The following is a 23,966-nucleotide window of genomic DNA, read 5'->3' on the forward strand; positions in this document are numbered from 1 at the left end:
AGACCTATTCTGGTCCGGAGGGTCAGTGCAGATTTGCCTGTAAAATAGATTTTTTTTCTCTCTGAGGGTGAATTAGTGAGTAGGATATACCAGAACAAGAGTAGGGAGATGGTTTCCAACTGATATGGGGATTGTATGTAACCAACTCTGTCCACGATGTGCAACCCTGTGTTTCTTGCCAGACTGCCATCCAGCCCTGCTCATCAATTAAACGCCACCTCCATCCCTCCCACGCTTACCTTAAACGTGCTAATTCACTGCGTAAAGCCCCATCTCGTTATAGGCAGGACATTCAAGTTGTAAAACCAACGAAGAGAGTCCTGCAAGTGAGGTGCTCAGAATCCGGAGAAGGAAGCAGACAGCAGCAGTGGTGACAAAGCACTTCAGTCTGCAGCAACGCCTGGGCCGGGGTGGGGTAGGAAGGCCTCATAAGAAAGGTGAGGCTTGAGCCTGGGTGAAGAAGGGTCACTTCACTGAGAACAGGAAGGAAATGTGAGACAAAACTCAGCCTGGTCCCCAAGGCATGAACTGTATGAAGCAGGACCTTTAATTGCTCTTCAATCAATCAATCAATCCATCGCGGCTTCAAAAATATGTATAGGTAAAATCTCTGAAGAATTGAGGACTGGGGCTTTCCTGGTGGTGCAGTGGTTGAGAATCCTCCTGCCAATGCAGGGGACACGGGTTTGAGCCCTGGTCCGGGAAGATCCCACGTGATGTGGAGCAACTAAGCCCGTGCACCACAACTACTAAGCCTGCATTCTAGAGCCCGCGAGCCACAACTACTGAGCCTGCGCTCTACAGCCCGCGAGCCACAACTACTGAAGACGGCGCGCCTAGAGCCCGTTCTCCACAACAAGAGAAGCCACCGCAATGAGAAGCCCGCGCACCACAATGAAGAGTAGCCCCTGCTCCCTGCAACTAGAGAAAGCCCACGCCCAGCAACGAAGACCCAACGCAGCCATAAATAAATAAATTTATATTAAAAAAAAAAAGAATTGAGGACTGAATGAAATGTCTGAGAGTCTGTCCTTGGTAATAAAGCTGAGAGTTAGGGGTTCCCTGGTGGCGCAGTGGTTGGGAGTCCGCCTGCCGATGCAGGGGGCGCGGGTTCGTGCCCCGGTCCAGGGGGATCCCACGTGCTGCGGAGCAGCTGGGCCCGTGAGCCGTGGCCGCTGGGCCTGCGCGTTCGGAGCCTCTGCTCCACAACGGGAGAGGCCACAACAGTGAGAGGCACGTGTATCGCAAAAAAAAAAAAAAAAAAGAAAGAAAGAAAGAAAAAACAACTGAGAGTTTAAAAAAGACCATTAAGTTGGAATCATACACACCACACATATATTTTTGTAACTACATCCAGCTCACAAAACAGGTGAGCAACCACAGCATATATTCTAGATAATCGGCCATGAGAGATGACTTTACTTTTAAAAAGATGGAACCAACAAAATTTATCTCGTGGTATCTTCATATTAAATAGCAATAAAAGGAGGTTAAAGTAGAAAAAGCTTAAACAACAATAAAGTATTATTGATTTACTTCGACTGGGAAGGTCTTCTCAGATAGGGAGTTGCTGGGTATAGTCAGGTTCCTGATTTATCCCTCATTATATGTGGCCAGTGTTTAACAAAGGGCTGACAGGAAAACTGAAGGATCAAACTGGGCACCTCCATATGAAGGAAATTTTAACAGTATTAAAACACCTCACCTTTCCACTGTGATTATCAAGGAACACACAAACCCAACCCAGCCTATAGGTTTCTCTATATACTGCCAACACTGGGGAAGTGGTCAAGAGACAGTCATGATTATCTTCCCCCTCACATAAAAGAAGAAATATGTCCTCAGATTCAGTGTACCATTCTTTCTTACCTAGGAACCCTTACAGCAGCCTAGAGTCCCAAGAGTCACCCACATCCGGCTCCCAGTAATGGTTGCCAGAGGTCAAGTAATCCCCACCACAACAGTGATGTTTTTTGTTTTTTTTTTTTACTTTTGAGTAAATTTCAAACTTTTAGAAGATTATTTTTGAAAAGCCAGGTAAAGATGGAACACATTTCCAACTACTTTCTCTTTAAAACAATAATAAATAGACATGAGTTTGCATTAGTAATAACCAAATGAGCATCAAAGTTAGTAGGGTAGACACTTACGAACGTTCAAAATGTTTGGTAGGTTTCTCTAAGGTGACGATCTATGAAGGTGTGGTGGGAGGAAATGTGCTGCTTTCAGACCCTCAGCGAAGCTTTCACGTTGCCGTTCAGTAGTAGCTGGCCCACTTCTGACTCAGGCCAAGTTCTGTGCTGGTCGGTTTTCACTCTGTTCTCCACAACGGGCACGGAAACAGGAAAGTTTAACAGTTCATTTCTTTGGCACAATCCACACGCTGTCACAGTGGAGGTTTTGTCTCTTCAAGTCTTGCTTGGTGACCCACACACACACACATTCGAGTCATTACTATTCTAATCAACCAACCAAAGACACCACTTCCCCACTCTCTAATTGCCACTAAAGGCCTTTGACATAATTTCTGACCCACCTTGCTAGGTTCTAATATTCTCAGCATGTGTGATTTCACTAGGAACTTCAAAAAATGAAAGGCATTGAAACATTTCACTGAAATTTGCTTTTCCATCACACTGTGACTGGGAACATGCATTTTCTTTTATTAATTTATTTAATTTATTATTTATGTTTGGCTGCGTTGGGTCTTTGTTGCTGGGCGCGGGCTTTCTCTAGTTGTGGCGAGCGGGGGCTACTCTTTGTTGTCGTGCACGGGCTTCTCACTGTGGTGGCTTCACGTTGCAGAGCACAGGCTCTAGGTGCGCAGGCTTCAGTAGTTGTGGCACGTGGGCTCAGTAGTTGTGGCTCGCGGGCTCTAGAGCGCAGGCTCAGTAGTTGTGGTGCATGGGCTTAGTTGCTCCGTGGCATGTGGGATCTTCCCGGACCAGGGATCGAACCCGTGTCCCCTTCACTGGCAGGCGGATTCCCAACCACTGCACCACCAGGGAAGCCATGGAACGTGCATTTTCAGACGCAGAAGACTGATTGACAACTGTAAAACAAACAGACGCAGAAGGCACATGAGAGGCAGTGCAACACGACCAAAGCAGGATATTCCTTGTTTTTGATAAAGCAACCCTTTAGAATAGGAACTTTCTGGAGACACTGTGAAATGAATTTTCCTTGTAAAATTATCATCCATGTTCCACACGTTTGATGAATATGTGCAATCTATCTACAATCCCCAGATGTGACGGCTCCATCAGAAAAAAATAAAAAATAAATAACGGTACCAGGTGCCATTCCTGGGCCTTGTCCCAAGGCAGCCAGTGGAAGAGTCTATTTTATTCTCTTCTCCCCTCATTAAACAATTACACCGGCAGAGGAGAGCATTTGGATTTGAACAAATGGCATCCAATACCTAACATGCGAAGCAACTCTTTCAAGCGTTAGATCCTAAGTGTCTGATGGTCCCAAGGATCAGGAGGGCTTATTTTTCTGAAGACGGTTGGCAGCACGATCCCCTGTCGTCACCATCCCAACGCTTACGAGAATGCGTCATTATCCAGTCAGCAACTGGGGGGGGGGTCCTCTCAGCTGGGTTCTTCATCACCGCCTGGCGGAAGCTGTTATCCACATAGGACACCATCTGCCCCCGCGGCCCGGGCCAGGGTGTCTCTGCGCCCGCGGGCGCCGCCTCCGCCCTGCGCGCTCCGCCCGCCCGCCTCGGCCCAATCAGCCAAACCTCAGCGGCAGAGGGTAGGCGGGGCGAGGGTCGCGCGGCGCTCGGCGGCCGGGAGCTCCTGCTTCCTTCGCCAACTTCGCTCCGCGCGGCCGGGAAGGCTCCCTCCGGATCCTGGCTCTACACGCCTACCCGACTGCGCTCGGGGACTGCGGCTGCGGCTCCTCCCGGCCCCAGCGGGCCGGAGTTATTTTTAGAGAGTTCGGTGAGAAGGTAGGCTGGCGGGGGTGGGGAGCACCAGCCTCCCGCTCCTCCGCGCGCAGGACCGCCCCCTCCTCTCCGGGGCTCGCGCCGCCGCCTGGGGCCCCCGGGAAGCACTCGGGCACCGCGGCTGCCGTCTGAGGACCGGCTCAGGTCTGGGCGCCGCGACGTCGGGTCGCCTCGGCCGCCGTTCCCGCCGCGCCGAGGCTACGTCTACTGCGTTCGGCCAAGCACTCCAACTGCTGCTGCCTCCTCTCGGGCCGCGCCGCCGCCTACCACAAGCGGCGCGCGCAGAGGCCAGAGCGCCGCCCCGCTGCGCCCCCGGCCCGCTGTTTCTTGGCAACTTTGTTCCTGGGCTGCAGGCGCGGGAGGGAAGTGGCCGCGGGCAGCCGGGTCGGGACTCCTGGCGGCGGGCGTCGCGCACAGACCCCCGGAGAGTGTTTGGGAAGCGGCGACTCTCCTCCTCTTCCCCGCCTCTTTCTCCTCCTGCGCCTCTGTGCATCCCCGCCGCTCCTCGGGTAGTACATCAGTGATGTTTTATGATGTTTCACGTACATTAAAATATTTAGGTCCTTATAGCACGCGGAACCATACCGAATATTTTGTAATAACCTATAAGGGAAAAGAATATGAAAAATAATATATATATTAAATATATATATATATATGGCTGAATCACTTTGCTGTACACCTGAAACTAACACTGACATTGTAAATTACCTATACTTCGAGTAAAAAAAAATAATAATTCTTTCACAATACAGTGGACCATACCAAAAAACATTTAGATCCGGGCTTCCCTGGTGGCGCAGTGGTTGAGAGTCCGCCTGCCGATGCAGGGGACACGGATTCGCGCCCCGGTCCTGGAAGATCCCACATGCCGCGGAGTGGCTGGGCCCGTGAGCCATGGCCGCTGAGCCTGTGTGTCCAGAGCCTGTGCTCCACAACGGGAGAGGCCACAGCAGTGAGAGGCCCGCATACCGCAAAAAAAAACAAAAACAAAAACAAAACAAAACAAAAAACATTTAGATCCTTCAGAATTCAAAGATACATCTTGATGGTCATGTCTACACGTCAAACTTCTCACATTGTCAAACAGCTAGATATTGTGATTGCTTATTTCTTTACTGAAGGAAATCGTCTCTGTGGGAGAAAAGAATATTCCAGTCAAAATCAGTTTTTAAATTCCTATAAAGGTTTCCTAACCAAGAGTCATCCACCTCTCCAACAGTTTTCCTTCTGCATATAAGAAAATCAGTTTTGTTGTGGTGTTAGTTTCTTCCAAATAGCTTTCACATCTGGAGTTTCATTCAGTTTATAGCTCCAGGCAGTGTGTCCTAATTGGTCTGAAAAATCAATCAGTAATAGTACCAGCCAGTGATTGACTTAACAAAGGGTAGTTAATTAAGCTTTTCTACTTTCATTATTTCATTTAAGTGTCACAACCATTCTATCAGGATTTCTTGTTCAAAATTACCCTGCTGGTAAATGTGGGAGCCAGAAATCACACTTTTGACCAAATTAAAATCCACAAGTCATAGGTTTCCAAGATGAGACAAAATGCAAGCAGCATGTTCTCTAAGTAACTATGATAATTGAGTCAACAAGCATTTTCTGGTAAATTTACAGTTCAAGGAACAAAGCTTGGGGATGTAATGGCTAATAAAACAACATCCTTAGATTATAAAAAATTTTTTAAAAACACGATTGTAAAAATGAAGAAATGTACACAATGCCACTTCGTCTGTCCCTCACCCATGATCTAGAAAATGCCTTTATTGCAACTCACTGATTAAAGTGCATGAAATTGTGCATACACAAGACACAGTCACAAACTGAATATTCTTTGATATCCTTTATCTCAAACAGAAATCACCATTAAAACTCAATTTCTGAATATATGAGTTAATAGGATTAATCTTTGTAAAAGTGGGTTGGATTTCAGTCTTCTTATGTGAGTATAGTAAGTTTTTAAATTTGCCCTCCTACCTTTATTATTGACACCCTTGTATTTAAAAACAAAAAGTTAAGGAGAAGGGATTATCCTAAGTTCTTTGGAACTATTATCAAGAACTCCTTCCTATTGTGAAATGATGTAACTCTCATGTAATGACAATCAACACCAGAAAACAAATAATGCTTTTAAACTTTTATTTTGTAAAAAACATTTATTTGATCTGAATTTCTATACCACATGAATGGTCACTCTAATTTCTGATACTTATGCACAGTTACAAATGTCACTTTTCTGTAGACACATTCATTATTGCTTGCTCTAAGTCAGAGGTTTCTGAAGGGTCATTTACCAACACTCAAAAACAATTTTTTTCTCAGGTAATTTACTGCATTATCTACTTATCTTTTGTCAAATATTCTCTAACATACACACATATTACCACTTGTAATACATTTATATGAGTAGAACAAGATGCTCCTAACCCATTTTTAGGATCTACACTAAGTAAACAATTACATGATCCCTGGAAACTACTTTCTGAGTCCTTATAATCTATATAAACAACCAAGGAATTCATAGATAATAGACCTAAAATTAATCATCGAATTATTCCAAAAATATGTAGCAAGACAAGATGGCAAAATAATTCATAAAAATGGTTGAAAGAATGTAGTAATTTTTAAAATTTGACAAATGGGAGCATTCCATAGAAACTACGTCAGTTTGCTGATAAATTAAGATTATTATATTATTGTTTGTTTTGGGAAAGTAGCATGGACTCCTCTTATGTAAACTGTGTATTTACCTAAGGAATATATATATGTAGTCTTATCAATGCCTGCTGGGGAAGTAATAATGTGAAGTCAGCTCAAGATCAAGGCTTCCAAGTTTGGTAATGGAAGCTTTCAGAAGTCACTGTAGTCAGTGAGCTCCAAACACCATCACTCTGTTCTGAAGAAGAATGAATTTGGCTCCTTGAATCTCCTTATATTGAGTCCTTGAAGACCACACCCACTTCTTTCAAGTGAGTGCATTTCAGAGGTCTTTGGATGGGTGTTACTATGGGTAATTAGATCTCTTAAAATCAGAGGGAAAGATCTATTTAACACCCTGGCTAATCTTCATAAACACATCTCCCCAAACATCATCTCATCAAGAGACACAGATTTTACAACAAACCCACCCATGAATGCCACCTGTATATCTAAATTTCTGGACATCAAGGACTTTTACAACTTACAAAAAAGCTAGAACACATTATTTCATCAGTTAGTGACTTTAGAAAACCTGTTGGAAAAGTCAGAAATGTTTTACCTGAGGTTTGTTTATATTCTGTATTGGAGGATGTGCTTTATTGATTGATTTATTTTTGTATTTCAGTGTAAGTCTTTAACGTAACAGCATTTTTGGCCACCAGAATGGAGATTTCTCCTGTCCCTCACACTCCATATCAAGCCCCCCAAGGCTTCCCAGTGAGAGCAGAACCGGAGATTCTCTGCCTGGCGCTCCTTATGCCAGCTAAGGGGGAACAGTAGAGAAAGGATGAGATGGCCAGTTCAGCGACCCTCTGGGCCAAGGGAAGGGAAGAGGCGTTGTACTCATGTATGGAGTTTATATCGACTTATGTCTCAGTCCATTTAGTTCTCTGTTTATGCGGGGAGTTATTTGCCACCTTGAGCAAACCTCCATCCTATTTACCACTGGTTCCAAATATTCTTCGTGCAGTCACGGAAAACCAAACTGTGGATTCTGAAGAATCAGCTCAGAGCTTGGCACAGCGTTCTTAGAGCACTGCCTTGGCTATGCAGAAACCCTTGGGTCCAGCAACAGTCTGAGCTGGATGAGAGATGGAGGGAGGGAGCCCCATCTTCCAGGATGTCCCACTTTGTGTATATGCATGATTCCCCTAAGAGGTCACCATTCCTCTGCTTCCTTTGAGGTCTGGGAGTTTCCCTGGGTTTAGCTATTAAGGGATAGGGCAGGAGGTGCCTTTTGGTTCTGGGGCCATAGGACAGGGCCTCAGCAGGAGGAGACCCAGCTGAGCAGGGTCATGGGGCAGAGTGTGGGCAAAATGGATTGTTACCTTTTGGAAGCAGCAAGTCCCCCAGTTCTCCTGACCCTCCAACATCACTGCATGGAGTCAGTAAAATGGGCAAGGTGTGGACTATGGGAATTCGGAAGGAAGGGAAGTGAGAGCCTAGTAGTTGTGGGGATGGGGGCAGAGCACTTTTTCTGTCAAGGTCGCTGAACAGAACATTCTTCCATCTTTTTTTTTTTTTTTTAATATGTTTATTTATTTATTTATTTGGCTATGCCGGGTCTTAGTTGCAGCATGTTAGATCTAGTTCCCTGACCAGGGATCGAACCTGGGGCCCCTGCATTGGGAGCGTGGAGTCTTGGCCACTGGACACCAAGGAAGTCCTCCCTTCTTAAATTCAGAGAAAAAAAGCAGTGATGGGTGGAAGAGTTGCCTGTGTCTGGGCAGTGGAGCATTTCTCTGATCTTCTCCAGATATACCCAATCCAATCCTACAGGTAGAGGAGTCTGCACATTTTTTTACCTCCTAGAATTTCTCCTATCAGGAACTCCCAAATTCCCACCTGAACCGGGGGCTGCTGAACTTTTCCTCCCTGGATTGCTTTTCCCCAGGTGAACCATGTCAGCACCATGACAAGGCCCAACAACTATAAATATCAACCAGCCTTCCATGTCTCTATGAAGTTAAATGTTTGCCAAAGTGTGAGGATAAGAATATTTATTAGCAGTTTGCTAGCCGTAGTTAGACATTTTAAATATTTGACATGTGGTATGTGGACCTCTATTTGTACTCTTGCTCTGACCCCATAAATATTTTTATTTTTTTAAAAGTATTTTGCATTTTAAAAAATCTTGGTAAAGTATGACAGTCAGAGTAACCAGCTGGGGGCGCCCTGTACCAGTCATCAAGTGAAGCTTTCCTTTGACACCCACCTCTTCCCATTCTAGTGCCTGCTTCCCGCTCAGCTTCTTTGAAAATTGCTTTTGTCCTCTGTAACTACTGATGAAATAAAATTTATATTTTAAGGCAGGACAAGAGAAATTAAACATAAAATTCCCTTTCAGTGTCTGTTTAGGCCTCCTCTCTCCACGGTGTGCATCTGCATTACACATTAACCAGAGCTTCTGATGCTTCTTACTCACCTCTTCATAATTTTAAGTGTGATCATTTAAGATTAGAGTGTAGTGAATTCATAATTTTCAGGAAATGAAGATCTAAAATTTTGCATATGGTGGTAATAGGATGTGTTCCTAGTACATCTGAACTTATCACTTGATGTGGTTCAGTGCAGGCCACCCCAAAATGTGCCACTTTGACATATTGGTTATACTTAAGAGACAACCAAGAAGGACACTCTGAACCTTCGTTGTCCCCCTGAAAGCAGGAAATAAATCTCCCATACAAAAGGTATCCTCCTGTTAACAGAATGTAAAAAGATATTCTAATCACCAAAGATAGGAAACTGAAAGCTAAGAAGGCTGCATAAACAAACTGTGTTATTTTACTAATTTAATACCCTAAGAGAAAACTTCTTTGTTTTGTCAATTTTTCACAAATGTATTGTTTCTTTGTCTAAAAGGTATAAAAGCTGCCTACTTGGGTCACTTCTCTGAGTCTCATTTTTCTATGAGCTCCCATACATACGAATTAAATTTGTTTTTCTCCAGTTGATCTGCCATATGTCCATTTAATTATTAGAGCAGCCAAAGAATCTAGAAGAGAAGAAAGAAAAATTTTTCCTCCCCACACACCCATTAACAAGATACGTGATGAATTAACTATGACTTGAGTCTGCTATGCTATGAAGTAATTCCCGGGGCACATAAAGCCTGATCATCACTGAGGTAGAGCAAAGGGAAGAAAAAAACAAATGGTAAGTGCTGATGCCTGATCATTCAAATCTTCCACCTTGAGGTGAGTAGGGGATGTGTGAAGAATTTTAAACCACTGATTCTCAAACTTGCCGGAGCGTTGGAATCACGTGAGGATTTTTGGAAAACGGCGATGCCTGTGTCCCATCAGAGAAGTTCTGATGTAATGTTCCGGGGCATAGCCTAAAATTGGGGAGTTTTAGAAACTCCCCAGGTGATTCTGACGTGCAGTCAAGTTTGAGAACCATTGTCCAGATTTAAACCTAAAATGTTCCTCCGTTTCTATATGTACATTCACCATTCCACAGTTTTTGAAATTAGATTACTCAGAAGTTGATATATTGATAGATAATATGTTATTGATTAAACAGAGTTCCATATATACCTATATATGGCATGGTCTGGCACAATATTTCTTTGATTATACATCTAATTTCACCTGGCACACATATGCATTATTCTTTTTGAGTTGAAAATGTGGCCCCGTCCTGCCTGTGTTGCCAGATTGGCATTGACAGTAGTGTGTCTATTAAAGCTGTCTAACTTTCATGTACTGGGATCCTGACTCATTAAAATCAATAATTTTCATGACTCTCAGAGAGAGGGTTAGGTAGCATTGGTGCTTAAATCTTTGTCCTACCACCTGAGAAGCAGATTTTTCTGTCTGAGAGTAGGATACTGGTCACTGTAAACTTTGCTAAATATCCAATTTAACCTTAATTTTTAAAGTGTACTTATGTTGAAATGTGCTGAATAAGAATGAGAATTCTATCAGAATATAAGGCCACTGCTTCTAGGTTTCATCCCATTCCTGCTATGTCCCCTTACTGAATTAAGTAATTTAGTTGACCTCCTTTGTCTATTGAAGGCCAAGTATGTGCCCAGGATACCATATGTTTCTCTCCATTTCTCTCATCAAATTGGTGGATGCTTAGATGCTTGGATACTACTAGACTGAAAATACTAAGAAGGTAAGGACAGTATTTTTTTAATTACTATATTCCCACTATCTTACACATGCTTAAAACGTAGAATACTATAAAAATGTGGTGAATGAATGGATAAATAAATGAAAGAGCGAATATAAACAGTATTTTTCTGGCATTAACAAAGTTTTCCAAAATACAGGTAACATAATAAATAATATGTTATTATTTATTACATATTATATGTAAATAATAAATCATAAATAAATATGATTTATTTAGGAAAATAATAAATTTTCATAATTTTATGAAATTTAATAAATTTATAAAATCATAAAATTATAAAATGAAATTTATAATTTTATTCATAATATTATAAAAATTTATAAATTTTCATAATATTATGAAAATAATAAATCATAATGTCAACAAAATGTAAGAAATAAACTGATTTCCAGATTCATAGGCCGAGGAAATTCTATTTATTTTGAGATTTGAAATGACTATACTGTAATGTTATTCTATACGTTGGATTTTGAGATTTCCTCAGGATGGCAAATATATATTAGTGGAAGATAAATATTCCTAGTGATGGGAAACAGAAAACAAGACTTAGAATGAGACAGTCAGGATTTATTTGTATTGATTTATTTTTATTTTTAAAATTTTTATAGGAGTATAGTTGATTTACAATGTTGTGTTAGTTTCAGGTGTACAGCAAAGTGAATCAGTTATGCATATACATATATCCACTCTTTTTTAGATTCTTTTCCCATATAGACCATTACAGAGTATTGAGTAGAGCTCCCCGTGCTGCACAGTAGGCCCTTATTAGTTATCTATGTTATATATAGTAGTGTGTATATGTCAATCCCAATCTCCCAATTTATCCCTCCCACACACTTACCCCCTGGTAACCATAAGTTTGTTTTCTACATCTGTAACTCTATTTCTGTTTTGTAGATAAGTTCATTTGTTCCCTTTTTTTAGATTCCACATATATGCGGTATCATATGATATTTGTCTTTCATGAGACAGGATTTAAATAGGCATATATATAAAATCACTTAGCATTAGGTGATATAAACATCATGCACTGACAAAAGCAAAACCGATTTGCATTTGAAAGAGTAACACACATGATTGAGAATTCACATTTCTAGAAATAGAATGATACATATACTCTGTAAGAAAGAAGAAAAAGAAACTGAATAAAGAAGGAAACAAAGAAAAGAAAGAAACCAAGAAAGAAAAACAAAGAAAATACCTTGGTGTATGGTCATGGGATAAATGATGACTGAAATGTGAAAAAATTGCATAAACTGTAATGTGCTAAATTCCATGAAACTGGGAGTTCACTTCTTTCAGATACTCAGGGCAAGGGAAAATCTCTCAAATGAGTTAGGGGACAGGCTGATTTGCTCTAACAAAGACTGTGACTCAGAGGCTGTTTTTCTTTTTTCTTTCTTTTTTTTAGCGGGGGCTGCCCTGAGTGGCATGCGGGATCTTAGTACCCTGACCAAGGATGGAACACTGAAGTGGAAGAGGACCGCCAGGGAAGTCCCCAGAGGCTGTTTTTCTTTCACGTGTCCGTTCATATATAACAGGTAATCAAGAGGAAGATTGATATCTTCAATAACTGGCTTTTTTCTAAGTGCACAAAAAAGAGCTTATTGATGCCATCTCTTAGCCATCCTGAGAAAATATCCTGAGCAAGGGGATCTAAGTGTAAGAAAATAATGTACTGTGTTCCAAAGCAGTTGTGTTTCCACCCTATTGGGTCAAGATTAGGCACATGACACACCAAGCTTCAAAACTTATCTGGAAGTGCTGGATGCACATTAAAAGCTCTTGTTGGTTTGGTTTGGTTTGGTTTAGAAGACAAAAATTCAATGACAGGAACAGCAGAAGAAATATACATGAGGTTATGTTCCATGAAAATAAACTGATCTTCAACAAGAATGATGTCATAGTGTTCTGGGTTAGAACCAGGAATGAGTTCTCCAGAAGAGTAAACTCTGCTTTTCACCATCGTCAAGATGTCGAGTGTTTACCTTTTCAGCATCTGGCTCCTAAGGGTCATGGACAAGGAATATCTACTTATCTTTGAATCTCTGAAATAGAAGACTGAGTCAGAATTGATTCTCCAAATTTGGAAATACTTATCAGAAATGTGCCCTTATTCTGTCCATCTATATTACCTAGCTTTCATAGAACACGTTCTCTCTACTCTTCTCCCCTGTTTCATGTAGCCCTTCATTAACTAACAAATTTCTTTATCAGCTTCTTTTGACAAACTGCATCTCTCCAGGTGATCTCAGATTGTATAATTTTACTTTATTTGCTTTCAACTCATCACTTCTTTCCATTTCCACCTAAAATTCCTGAGTGCTTTCTGTTGACACTCAAATTTCAGTGAGCAACAGTCATTACACCTTGAATTTCATAAGCTTAATTTTGCCCCTTTTCAAAGAAAGTTTTCTAGCTAATATTCTTCTTATTTAGTTTGCATTTAGTTGTACATACTGGCAGAATTAGCTACTATGGGCCTTTGGACTTGTCTTTGATTAGAAGGTGAGGAAAATGTGTACTGGATACATTTTCTTAGTTATAATATCAAGAATTACTTATTCTAAAGCCATTTCTACATCTTTCAGTTTTGATGACCTTTATTAGAATTAATGTCATCTGGGTCATATTTACAATTGAATAATGAAATCAAGGTGAGACCACTGGGAACATTGCCAGTTAAACCCATCATGTGAGTCTTCTCATCCCCAGAAGAGGTTATTTATTTATTTAGCTGGTCACTTTTTTTTTCTTTTTTTGTGTCAGAGATTTTTCAAAACAAGATTCTTCAAAAAAAAAAAATTATTCAGAGAAGATTATCGATGGAAATAAAAAGACTGATACAGAAAATTCAGCATATGTGTAGTTTAAAAAGGGAGATAAACATGTAAAACAGAGAATGTATAAAGTGAGAAGAGAACATGGCCCATGATAAATTCCTGGGAAAGCTATAATTTTAAAGAAACATTAAGGAAAATGAGAGGAATAATGGCAAAATAAAGGTACTTTGAAAGCATAAACTGAGTGCTTACCATGTGAGCTCGATTTTACCAGCACCATATAGTTGACCTTTATCACTGCAGCTAAAGATACTAAGAATTAGCGGAGATGACTGCCCAGGTTCTCCTCCTGTCGGCTTTCCTTTGATTCCTTGCTAGTGACTAAGGATTCAAGATTATGTTAAATATAGTTCCTGTTATTAGATAATGAAAAATGCAGAAAATATGATTTTCGTCCCCAGCTCAACTCCTGATGTGTGATTTTGGTCAAATTTCCTCATATCTCTTTGATATTTTATTATATTTTTTAAACATTTTATCTCTTAATTTTCTATCTTTTTTATAAGATTTAATTTCTGTTCACCTAAAACATTTGTCTTTTAGAGCATGAAAACTTTCAAACTTCGGGGGACTCTGAATTGTACAAGCATGCCACTGTTTTAAAGGGAAGGGCTTAAGTTTATTGTTTTCTTACTAGAGAAAATCATAAGGAAATAGAGACTTGTTGCTATGTGGAAAGGAGATTAGTAGCAATTGTTTCCTTCAATCCCATTTTAGGAAAAGCATCACTCACTCTGTGTTACTTTATCTGCAGCCACGAGGAATTCTTCCTATGTGAGTTTCTCCCCTCACCGATGGTTCATTTCCAAGATACCTGGGAAACATCCACAACTAACCTGCATTAACATAATCCTTTTAAGTAGAAAGATCACATTTACTGAAAGGAAGCAGCCTGTAAAAATCAAAAAAGAATGATGAAGAAAAATTTGTCTGATTTGTAGAGCCTTGTACTTGGAAGATCAGCACAGTTTCTAGAGAGTTAGAGTCCAGGGAAGCTTCTCATATGGAGTGAAGGAACCATTGCCTCAGTAAATGTTCAGACTAATCTGACATCATTTCTCAACAATTCTGTAGTAACATTGTTCTTCATCAACCAGGTAAAAACATACCATAGAGTCTATTATTCCCCTCAACATCCTATCCTTGAGCGCAAATCTGTAATTCTGTATATATCAAAAAGTATGTCTTTTTTTAGGCAATGTGTGGCCGGACTGTAGAACTATTTTTTTTTTTTTTGTATTTCTCTTCCATATTATTATTTATTTGTTTATATGTTTAAATTCTTATAAGCAAGTTTTCCACTATCCTCTGTGTTACTGCCTTACATGCTCTAGATTTTAGGTACAACTTTAGGAATCAGTTAGCATATCTATATAAACTACTTTATGGATCTTATTGTCAATGAAAATTCAATTAACAGTCAAGGTAAGGGAAAAAAAGAGCATTTTACTCAAGCCAAACTGAGGAGTATAACCCAGGAGACAGACCCTCAGGGGCTCTGAGAACTATTCCACCTGTTAGAAATGGAAGGAACAGTCACATAACTTTTCAGGACAAAGGGATCATACATCCAAATGACATATTGATATTTTATATAAAGTTCACCAAAGATACACAGTCCAGGTAACTCATACAAAGTTAGCAGCAAGTCGTTATGATCCCTTACAGAGTTGAGAAAGAATGTTCTTCTTCAAGAAGTTACATTGCCAACATTAGAAGAAAGGGAAGCAAAGGATCTTTATGCTCGAGTGGGCACCCCCATGTTTGAGGAGGTCTAGTTAGTGTGGAATGCAGATGCACACTGCACATGAGGGAGGGAGAGAGGAGGCCCAAACAAACACAGGAAGAGAATTTTATGTTTAAATTTTCTTGTCATACCTAAAAATACAAATATTATTTCATCATTATCAACGTCTCATCTACTTTTTTCCATCAACTAGTGCAGTGGATTCAAATGGGGGTGATTTTTTCTTTCCGAGGGCAATTGTTGATATGTGGAAAAATTTTTGGTTGTCACAATTGGAAGTTACCATTGATATTTCGTGGGTAGAGACCAAGGATTCTGCTAAACATCCTACAAGGCAGACCTACAAGAAAGAAAAAACCAGTCCCAACTGTCAATTGTTCTGATGTTGAAGAAGCCCTGAACTAGAAAATCTTGATATAGATGAATAGTAAGACTTTTAATTAGCCAGTAACAGGAGAGAACAGGCAGGAATAAACGGAAAGCTAAGAATGAAAATAAAATGTTGTCGGTCTAAGATTTATATGGAATTCCCTGCAATCACTCTAGATGATTAAATTCATATCTACTAGCAAACAGTATTTTGACTTGGAATTTTGTCACTGTGATTTGAGACTTTCTGCCTTTCAATCTGTAAACATATTTTCAATACTGTGAACAGTACATCTGAATACATTCCTTGATTATATTGTTGCTTATTTATTAACACTTGTTTTAGGTACTGAGGAGTAGCCATGAACAAGACAGACATCATGCCTACCCTTATGAAGGCTATAGTCAGGGAGCAAGGAACTGAATAAATGCTACAGGAATTGTAGTTAAAATTCAGGTCAGTGTATGAAAGGGGAAAAAAGGGAGTATATTAAAGGAATATAAAATGAAGTATAAACTTAGGCTAGTGTAAAGGAGTGGCATTTGAAGACAGACTTGAAGGGTAAATAGGGTGGGGTAGGTGGAGATCCTGAGGTGGGAACAAGGTCAGGTACAGGACCTAGAGGAAGACTAGAAGGACCAGAACAGATCACCACATTCCCCTATTCTTCCTCACTATGGATCAGTTTTAGAAGATTCCGCACTACAGAACCACACACCATCAGGGAATCTTAGATCTAGGGAAAGGAACAGGATTTTATTGAGCATGGCTAATTTTCAGGTAGCTTGGCATCTTGCATCAGAATTTGGATGTAGTGATGCTCGCTGCCTGCTGATTCCAATGTACTGCATCTTCCTTCTTTGTCCAGAGTCAGGAAACCTGTATCCAATGGAAAAGACTTTTTGCACTTGTAGATTTTAGAAACAAAGACTCTTTCTCAAAATGAAGGCTTTATAGAGCCTTGAGCATAGTAATGTATCACCCAAATAATTTTAATTAACTTTATCACCCAGCCATTGGATACAAGTTCCATAAAGGCAGGTATGCTGCAGGATTTTCTTCATAGCTCTGTCACTGCTAATTAGGTCTGTACCTGACACTCAGTAAAGACAGGGATTAATCATCATTATGATCATAATATCCTTTTTTTAAAAATAGTTAATTTACTTATTTCGTTGTGACAGTTCTTAATTGTGGCTCGCTGGGTCCTTAGTTGTGGCATGCGCACTCTTATTTGGGGCATGCATGTGGGGCCTAGTTCCCTGACCAGGGATCAAAGCTGGGCCCCCTTCATTGGGAGCATGGAGTCTTAACCACTGTGCCACCAGGGAAGTCCTGATTGTAATATCCTTTTAATCTCTTGGCTGTACCATCCTCCAGCTCTCTAAGTGCTTGCACAGACATCACTCACCCAGCATTCCTCAGCAGCCTCTTCACTGGAACGGTGCCTGTGAGCCCTGTGCTCCTGACTTTGAGAGCAGACCAAACAGAGCAAGCTCTTGTTGGCTTCACAGAAGATCTTCTTTGTCTACTTATGGGTCCCACACATATGTCCCTCAGAGTTCAGGAATTGCCCGAGATTTGCTTTTCTGACAATGGACACCAGATTCTTCAGAAGAAAATTGGTTTTGAGGTTTGTCTGCTGTGATCGTTGCCTGCACACTGGGCAACTGGCAGGGTCTTCAGCTTGCTCCCAGAGAAGACAGAGACAGGACCTATAGAAGCTGTGTCCACAGCCTATGGTGAGTGGGTCTAGAAGGTAATTCAGGCACACGAGGCAGGTGAGCTCTTTCTGGAAGGCTTCTGGGTTGTCTGAGTCCATTTTTCTGAGGGAAGGAAATCAGGAGTTTATTCCTCTATCCCAAAGACAAAAAAGGCCCAAGGAATATCAGACACAGATTGTCACTGAATAATACACTGCTTTAGGAAGGATTTTTCATTTGACAAATGGAAAAGTGAGACACAAAGAGAACTCTCAAGAGCTACAGAAAATTTTCCCAGCTGCCAAACCAACACAACTTCTTGCCTTCCTTTCCCTACCTAAAGGAGAACCTCAGGTTTGTTGAGATCTTATTTTCCTCTAGACAACATGAGCCTCAGGAGTTTGATCTAATTTATAGCTCTGTGTGGTGGGTCCTGATTGCCCTAAACAATCAATCGTGATGCTCAATGCCAGTCATTGATTTAGCGCCGCATACTTGACTAAGCTTGTGTTTTTATTATTTCGTATAATTGTCAGGCAGTTTTCTTTGCATGTCCTTTTTTTATCTCATTCTGAATCTAGATCCACAAACATTGTTTTTCTTTGCAAAACACTTTCTGAATAATTCAGAGATAATGAAGAGGACCGTAAACATTGTCAGATTGGATCCTATTCTAACCAGAAGCAACTTACATGGATATACTAATCGGTTGAGTTTGCCTTCCTGTCTTATCTGTAGCACACTCATCAATCAAACCAAAAATGAAAGAGAATGGGTATATCTTCCCAGTCTTTAAAACTGTTATCAAGCACCCCTTTCACCTTTTGGTAAGATGCAGTTTGCATGTAATGGTAATAATCAGCGCCAAAAAACAAATCATGCTTTTTAGAACTGATTTTGCTAAATTATTGGGTCCTAGTGTCTGTACTAGTTAAGTAAAGAGGTTCCTCAACTTTCTTATATTTCTTTATGTACACAAGTGTCACTTTTCTCTTGCCCAATCATTTCTTAATTTCTTTAAAATTTCAGTCAGAATAACCCACATTTAGGAAGAGACAAAGTTTACTTCACTTTAAAACAATATTTTCTCCCAGATTATTGCATGCATTACCTAGTTCTGTTGTGTAGAATATTATGTCTCCTGTGTATACAGGCACACTCCACTTTTAAAGTAGACTGTAGTAGGTACTGCACCTGAAGTCAAATAGTTCCAAACATTATTTTTAGGCTCTACATCAAACACAAACAGATAAGATATCAGACAACCACTTTCTGAGTCTTTGTAATGCATAGGAATAACTAAGAGATGAACAAAATCAGATAACTAGAACTAATCACCATATTAATTCCAACATGTGTGCCAAGACAAGAGGGCAATACAGAAATGCAGTCATTTCACTAAGTTGGCACACAAGATTATTTCAATGAAACAGCCTCAATTTTCTGTTAACATTAGGAAATTGTGTTTTTTTCCCCTCAGGAGAGTCCCATGAACTGCTCTATGGTGAATTGTGTACTCACTGAAAGTGCTGTAGAAACAATCCTCACTGGAGAAGTAATAAGGCAATGTCCGCTCGGGGATCAAGGCTTCCGAGGGTGGTGGTGGTAGCTCTCAGAAGTCTCCAGAGCCAGGTGAGCTCCAAACACTGGCTCTCAGTTCTGGAGAAGAATGAGTTTGGCTCCTTTAGTGTCCTTACATTGAGCTCCGAACCACACCCGCTTTTTCCAAGTGATTGCATTTCACCAGTCTTCTAATAGGGTTAATATGGATGATGAGATTTCCTGAAACCTAGGACAAGACTGCTTTAACACCTTGGATAATCTTCATAAACCCATCTCTGCAAACATCTCACCAAGAACCACTGATTATACCACAAAGCCACCCTCAAATGGGCCTTCATATGTGTTTCTAGATATCATGGATTTTTATTTTTAACTTACCAAAGAAGTTGGAAAGATGATTTCATCACTTAGAGAGTTTAGCAAATGTCTTGGAAAACTTGGAGATCTGATCAAGCTCCCTAGTGTCTCCCAGCAACAACAGGACAGGAGATTCTCTGCCTGGTGCTCCGCAACCCAGCTCAGGGGGGAGAGTAGAGAAAGGCCCCAGCACAGAGACCCCTTTGGGACAATGTCATTTATAGTTTGCTTTGGAACAAAACAGAAACAACAATAACCACAATGGGAAAACTAGGACAAAGAAACATTTTGAAGAAATAACACATACCCTTCCCTTCCTTTCCTGATATATTTCTCACTGAACAATCAACTTGAGAATGCAAAGTTTTTGGAAGGAGTGAGAATCATGACCCCCTCTTGAAGTCTTCCAAGATACATGTACCATATATATAAGTTTCCAGTGGTTGATGCTCCTCAATGTTTATGAACATGATTTAAAAATGACCTTGAACTGCAAAAGCACAACCTCTCTCTCATGGGGCACCACAATTGTCACAAGCATTCCCAAGGTCATTATTTTTCAATTCTTAACCGATTTCCCTAGCACCCTTCTTTTCTAAGTGAAGTATGGCAATATAGGTTAATTACTACAATAATAATTTGTGTTCCCAATTAGTCATAAAGTGGTTTTGGGAATGCTGACATGAAAGTGATTTTATTTTATTTCTCTGTTTTTCTATATTTTACATATTGCAGCAGTCACTAAAATCAGAGCACCAGATGCAAATGTACAGTTTCCTCTTCAGGAGACACTGACACTCTGGATCTCCTCAGTGGAAGAGTTTAAAGACAGCACTAGCCCAGAGTTCCCTGGAGAGGATGACATTGGGCCTGTAAGTGTGTGTTTAATTAGGAGCCTGCCCCTCAAGCAGCAGCTAGGAAGACACATAAGTGTAAGCTCTCTAGTTTAAAATCACGATAAAAGACTTGACTTACGTCTGCAAAACTGCTTCATGGTATCACTTGGATTAGTTTAGTGCCTGATTGAATAATCAGAGGTGTGTGCATGCTCAAACATGCTGCTGCCCTCACTTCCCCCTTTGTAGTCTAGCCCGGCCAAGTTGGCATGTCAAGAAGCCATCATGAGGTTATATGCTGCAAAAGTTATCAAACATAAAAATAAGTCTCCTTGGTCTATTTTAAGTTTATTATTCAAGACCACCCACAGAATGAATGCCCTAGATATATTGATACGTTCTGGAACTCAATAAGTTGATCATATTACTACACATTTCTGATTGCAAAGGTAAGAAACTAACATTTTGGCTTCTAAGTTTACTGTCTGTGAGCTTGACTGACATCAGTGAATTTCTATTTTTAATTTTATATCATTCAGTATTGTGAATTGTTTTGCAGTGTTTTTTTGTTGTCATGTGGAATCAGCTCTTTTAGAATATTAATAAAAATCCATTGGTTGAAAACATACAAGAGATCATAGACTAAGTCAGTAATTACCAGCTATTGTCACTGACGTAACAGGTTAATAATATGTAGTATATTTTGTTCAGTGATATCCAGCATTTCAGAAATTTTGATTGATTTCTATTGATTTAGCTATTGAAAATGCAGCATAATACATTCTTTTGTACATATATCCTTGTTTGTGAGAATTTCTATTGGAAAGAATGCTCAAGATGATTTGCTGAGTTAAAAGGATATGTGGATATAAGCTTTTTTTTTTTTTTTTTTTGCGGTACGCAAGCATCTGGAATCTTCCTGGACCGGGGCACGAACCCGAGTCCCTGCATCGGCAGGCGTACTCTCAATTACTGCGCCACCAGGGAAGCCCGGCTCTGGTGATTTCTAAAAGAAAGAAAAAAGTCACAGCTGAAGATCCTCTTTTTGTTTTAACACACCCAAGTAAATTAACTCACAGGCCAGGAACATGGCAGCAAGGCTGCAGAGGCAGGGAGGACAATAGGGTAGGTATTCATCAACTTTCTATATAATTCTCCCAGCTCATCATGAAATTTGTGGCTTTCGTTTAAGCATGCTAATGTACCTCTATCCCTCTAGTGCCTGATGCATGCCCCGTGTAAGAATGCTGCCTCGTTTCTTATATCGCACCCTACTTTATTATATCACACGTGCATATTAAAACACTGACCAAAGTGAGGCTATTTATAAAATTTGCCATCTGCAGCCCTCAAATTCATCAAATGAGGGATAGAAGTTACAAGAACAATTCCAATAGGTCTTCTGCACACTTTGGAAACTTGTGGCAAGGAGCTAATATTTTACCTAAATTAATTGGTAAAATAAACTTTATCTAACATTTAGATATGCTAACCAACCAAAAGTTAGATGTCACAGGTTAGTTTCCCTGGGAAGCAGATCCTGAGAAGCAGATTAACTTGCAAAATGTTTAGTAAACACACACAGAGTGTGTGTTTACTACACAGAGTAAACCCACAGTAAACGAAGCTCACACCGGGAGTTTGGAAAAGAGATTGATTAATAAGCACTGGAATCATCAGTAAAAGCTTCATAGAGAATGGGGGCTGAGTCTTGAAGGATAAAGAGAATTTGGATAAAGGAAAGGATGGAGAAAAAGGCCATGATGTCCTGAGAATAATATAAAGAAAAGAACAAATGCAGCAAGTTCTCATAGCAAGAGGCAAGATTTAAAGACAAATAGTCCTGAATTCAAATGCTTACTTTGCTTGTAATAAGATCTGTTATCTTAAGCAATTTAATAAACCTCTCTGGGCCTCAGTTTTCCCTTTTTAAAAAATTGTTGTTGTCTATTGACAACATTCTAGGACAAAAGCAAGACATTTTAGTATCCTCTCTTTGCTCCCTCAGTTTCACTGATTACAGAAAACCCACATTGTCTTTACAACCACATTTATAGCTATTCTGGGGGGTAAACAAATTCATCTCTAACCTACTTGTGTCATTGCAAAATAGCTCCTCAGGTGAATAGCTCCTCAGGTTTCATAAGCAGATGAGGAGAAGGGCTAGAGCAGCAGTTTTCAAACTTCCTCAATGCTTCAACCCATCAGTGGAAATTTTAGCGAGTGTATTTCCAATATATGAACAATATGTATATTCACTGAATATATACATTCATCCATATGTGTTCATACATTGGAAGTACATATTATATACATGTGATATTAACATATACATTTGTGTTAATATAAATAAACCTAAATCATGTTTTATTTTAATTTTAGATAAAATAATTATTAACAGAAGTATTAAGAGATTCCTTTTACGTTAAAATTGATTGTCATGCATAATTCTTAAAGTGCCTTTGAATAGAGATCTCCTTGAGTTTAGTTCAGAATGCCACAGTGTGTTCATTCTGACAAGTCTGTCCCTGCCACACTTGCACTGTCTTCGTAACCTCAGAGAGCATCCTTCTTTTTTGACTTGTGCAAAGAGCCATCCCAACAAGTACCTAAAAAAGGTATGTTTGGTCTCACGGTAAAAGATTGAACTGGGGTGACTTCTACTTAATGTTGCATTAAGAAGTATGCAGATCAAGAGGAAGTTTTCAAACAGCCTAAAACTGTTGAAGAATTCAGTGAAACTCATTCAGGAAAACTCTGGAGATTAAGAAGGAAGGTGAAGTGTGCATTTTACTTGGGGCAACTGCATGTGACTGAGGTGTCAGGGTCCCAGTCCTCAGGAACTGCCAGGTGGCCTCGTCACTATAGGGAAAAGAGCTCTTGGGAGCCTCCACCTGTGCTTTTTTCCTCCAAGAGGAGTGTTCTGACAGCTCAAGCTTCTTCTCTGAGGAAAAGACTGCCTCTTGCCTCTGTTGCTTCTGATTGCCCTCTGTCCTCATGGATTATGCCTCTGACTTCAATATTAAGATCAATGCCCCCTACACACAAGGAATTCTTACTCCTCCACGGCTTAAAATTTAAAAAATTGCCTCACACACGTGGAAGCAACCTCTGTCCATTGACAGAGGAATAGATAAAGAAGATGTGGTACATATATACAGTGGAATATTACTCAGCCATAAAAAAGAATGAAATAATGCCATTTGCAGCCACATGGATGGACCTAGAGATTATCATACTAAGTGAAGTAAGTCACACAGAGAAGGAAAAATATCATATGATATCACTTATATGTGGAATATTAAAAAATGATACAAATGAACTTATTTTCAAAACAGCAATAGACTCAGACATAGAAAAAACTTGCAGTTACCAAAGGAAAGGGGAGGAAGGGATAAATTGGGAGTTTTGGATTAAAATATACACATTACTATATATAAAATAGATAAACAACAAGGACCTACTGTATAGCATAGGGAACTATATGCAATACTTTGTAATAACCTATAATGGAAGAGAATGTAAAAAAAGAATATATATATTTTTATATCTATCTATCTATACAGCTGAACCACTTTGCTGTACACCCGAAACTAACACAACACTGTAAATCAACTATATGTAGTTCAATAAAACTTTTAAAAAGAAATGAGATTTGGATTCACATATATACACTATTGATACTATGTATAAAATAGATAACTAATGAGAATAGCTTAGGGAACTCTACTCAGTGTTCTGTGGTG

General features: G+C 39.9%; 1 protein-coding gene across 1 annotated transcript; it reads right to left on the minus strand.

Moving 5' to 3' along the window:
• Positions 1 to 687: 687 nt before the first annotated feature.
• Positions 688 to 17,617, minus strand: LOC137231158 (tripartite motif-containing protein 43-like). The gene is given in 7 exon segments (XM_067751689.1): positions 688 to 1,869; positions 3,535 to 3,862; positions 3,981 to 4,456; positions 5,024 to 5,086; positions 13,856 to 13,958; positions 15,675 to 15,731; positions 17,173 to 17,617. Coding segments are annotated over 7 exon segments (1,656 nt in total). The 5' UTR covers positions 17,584 to 17,617; the 3' UTR covers positions 688 to 1,651.
• Positions 17,618 to 23,966: the final 6,349 nt, after the last annotated feature.

Source organism: Pseudorca crassidens, chromosome 9, assembly GCF_039906515.1.
Source record: "Pseudorca crassidens isolate mPseCra1 chromosome 9, mPseCra1.hap1, whole genome shotgun sequence".
Lineage (NCBI taxonomy): Eukaryota > Metazoa > Chordata > Mammalia > Artiodactyla > Delphinidae > Pseudorca > Pseudorca crassidens.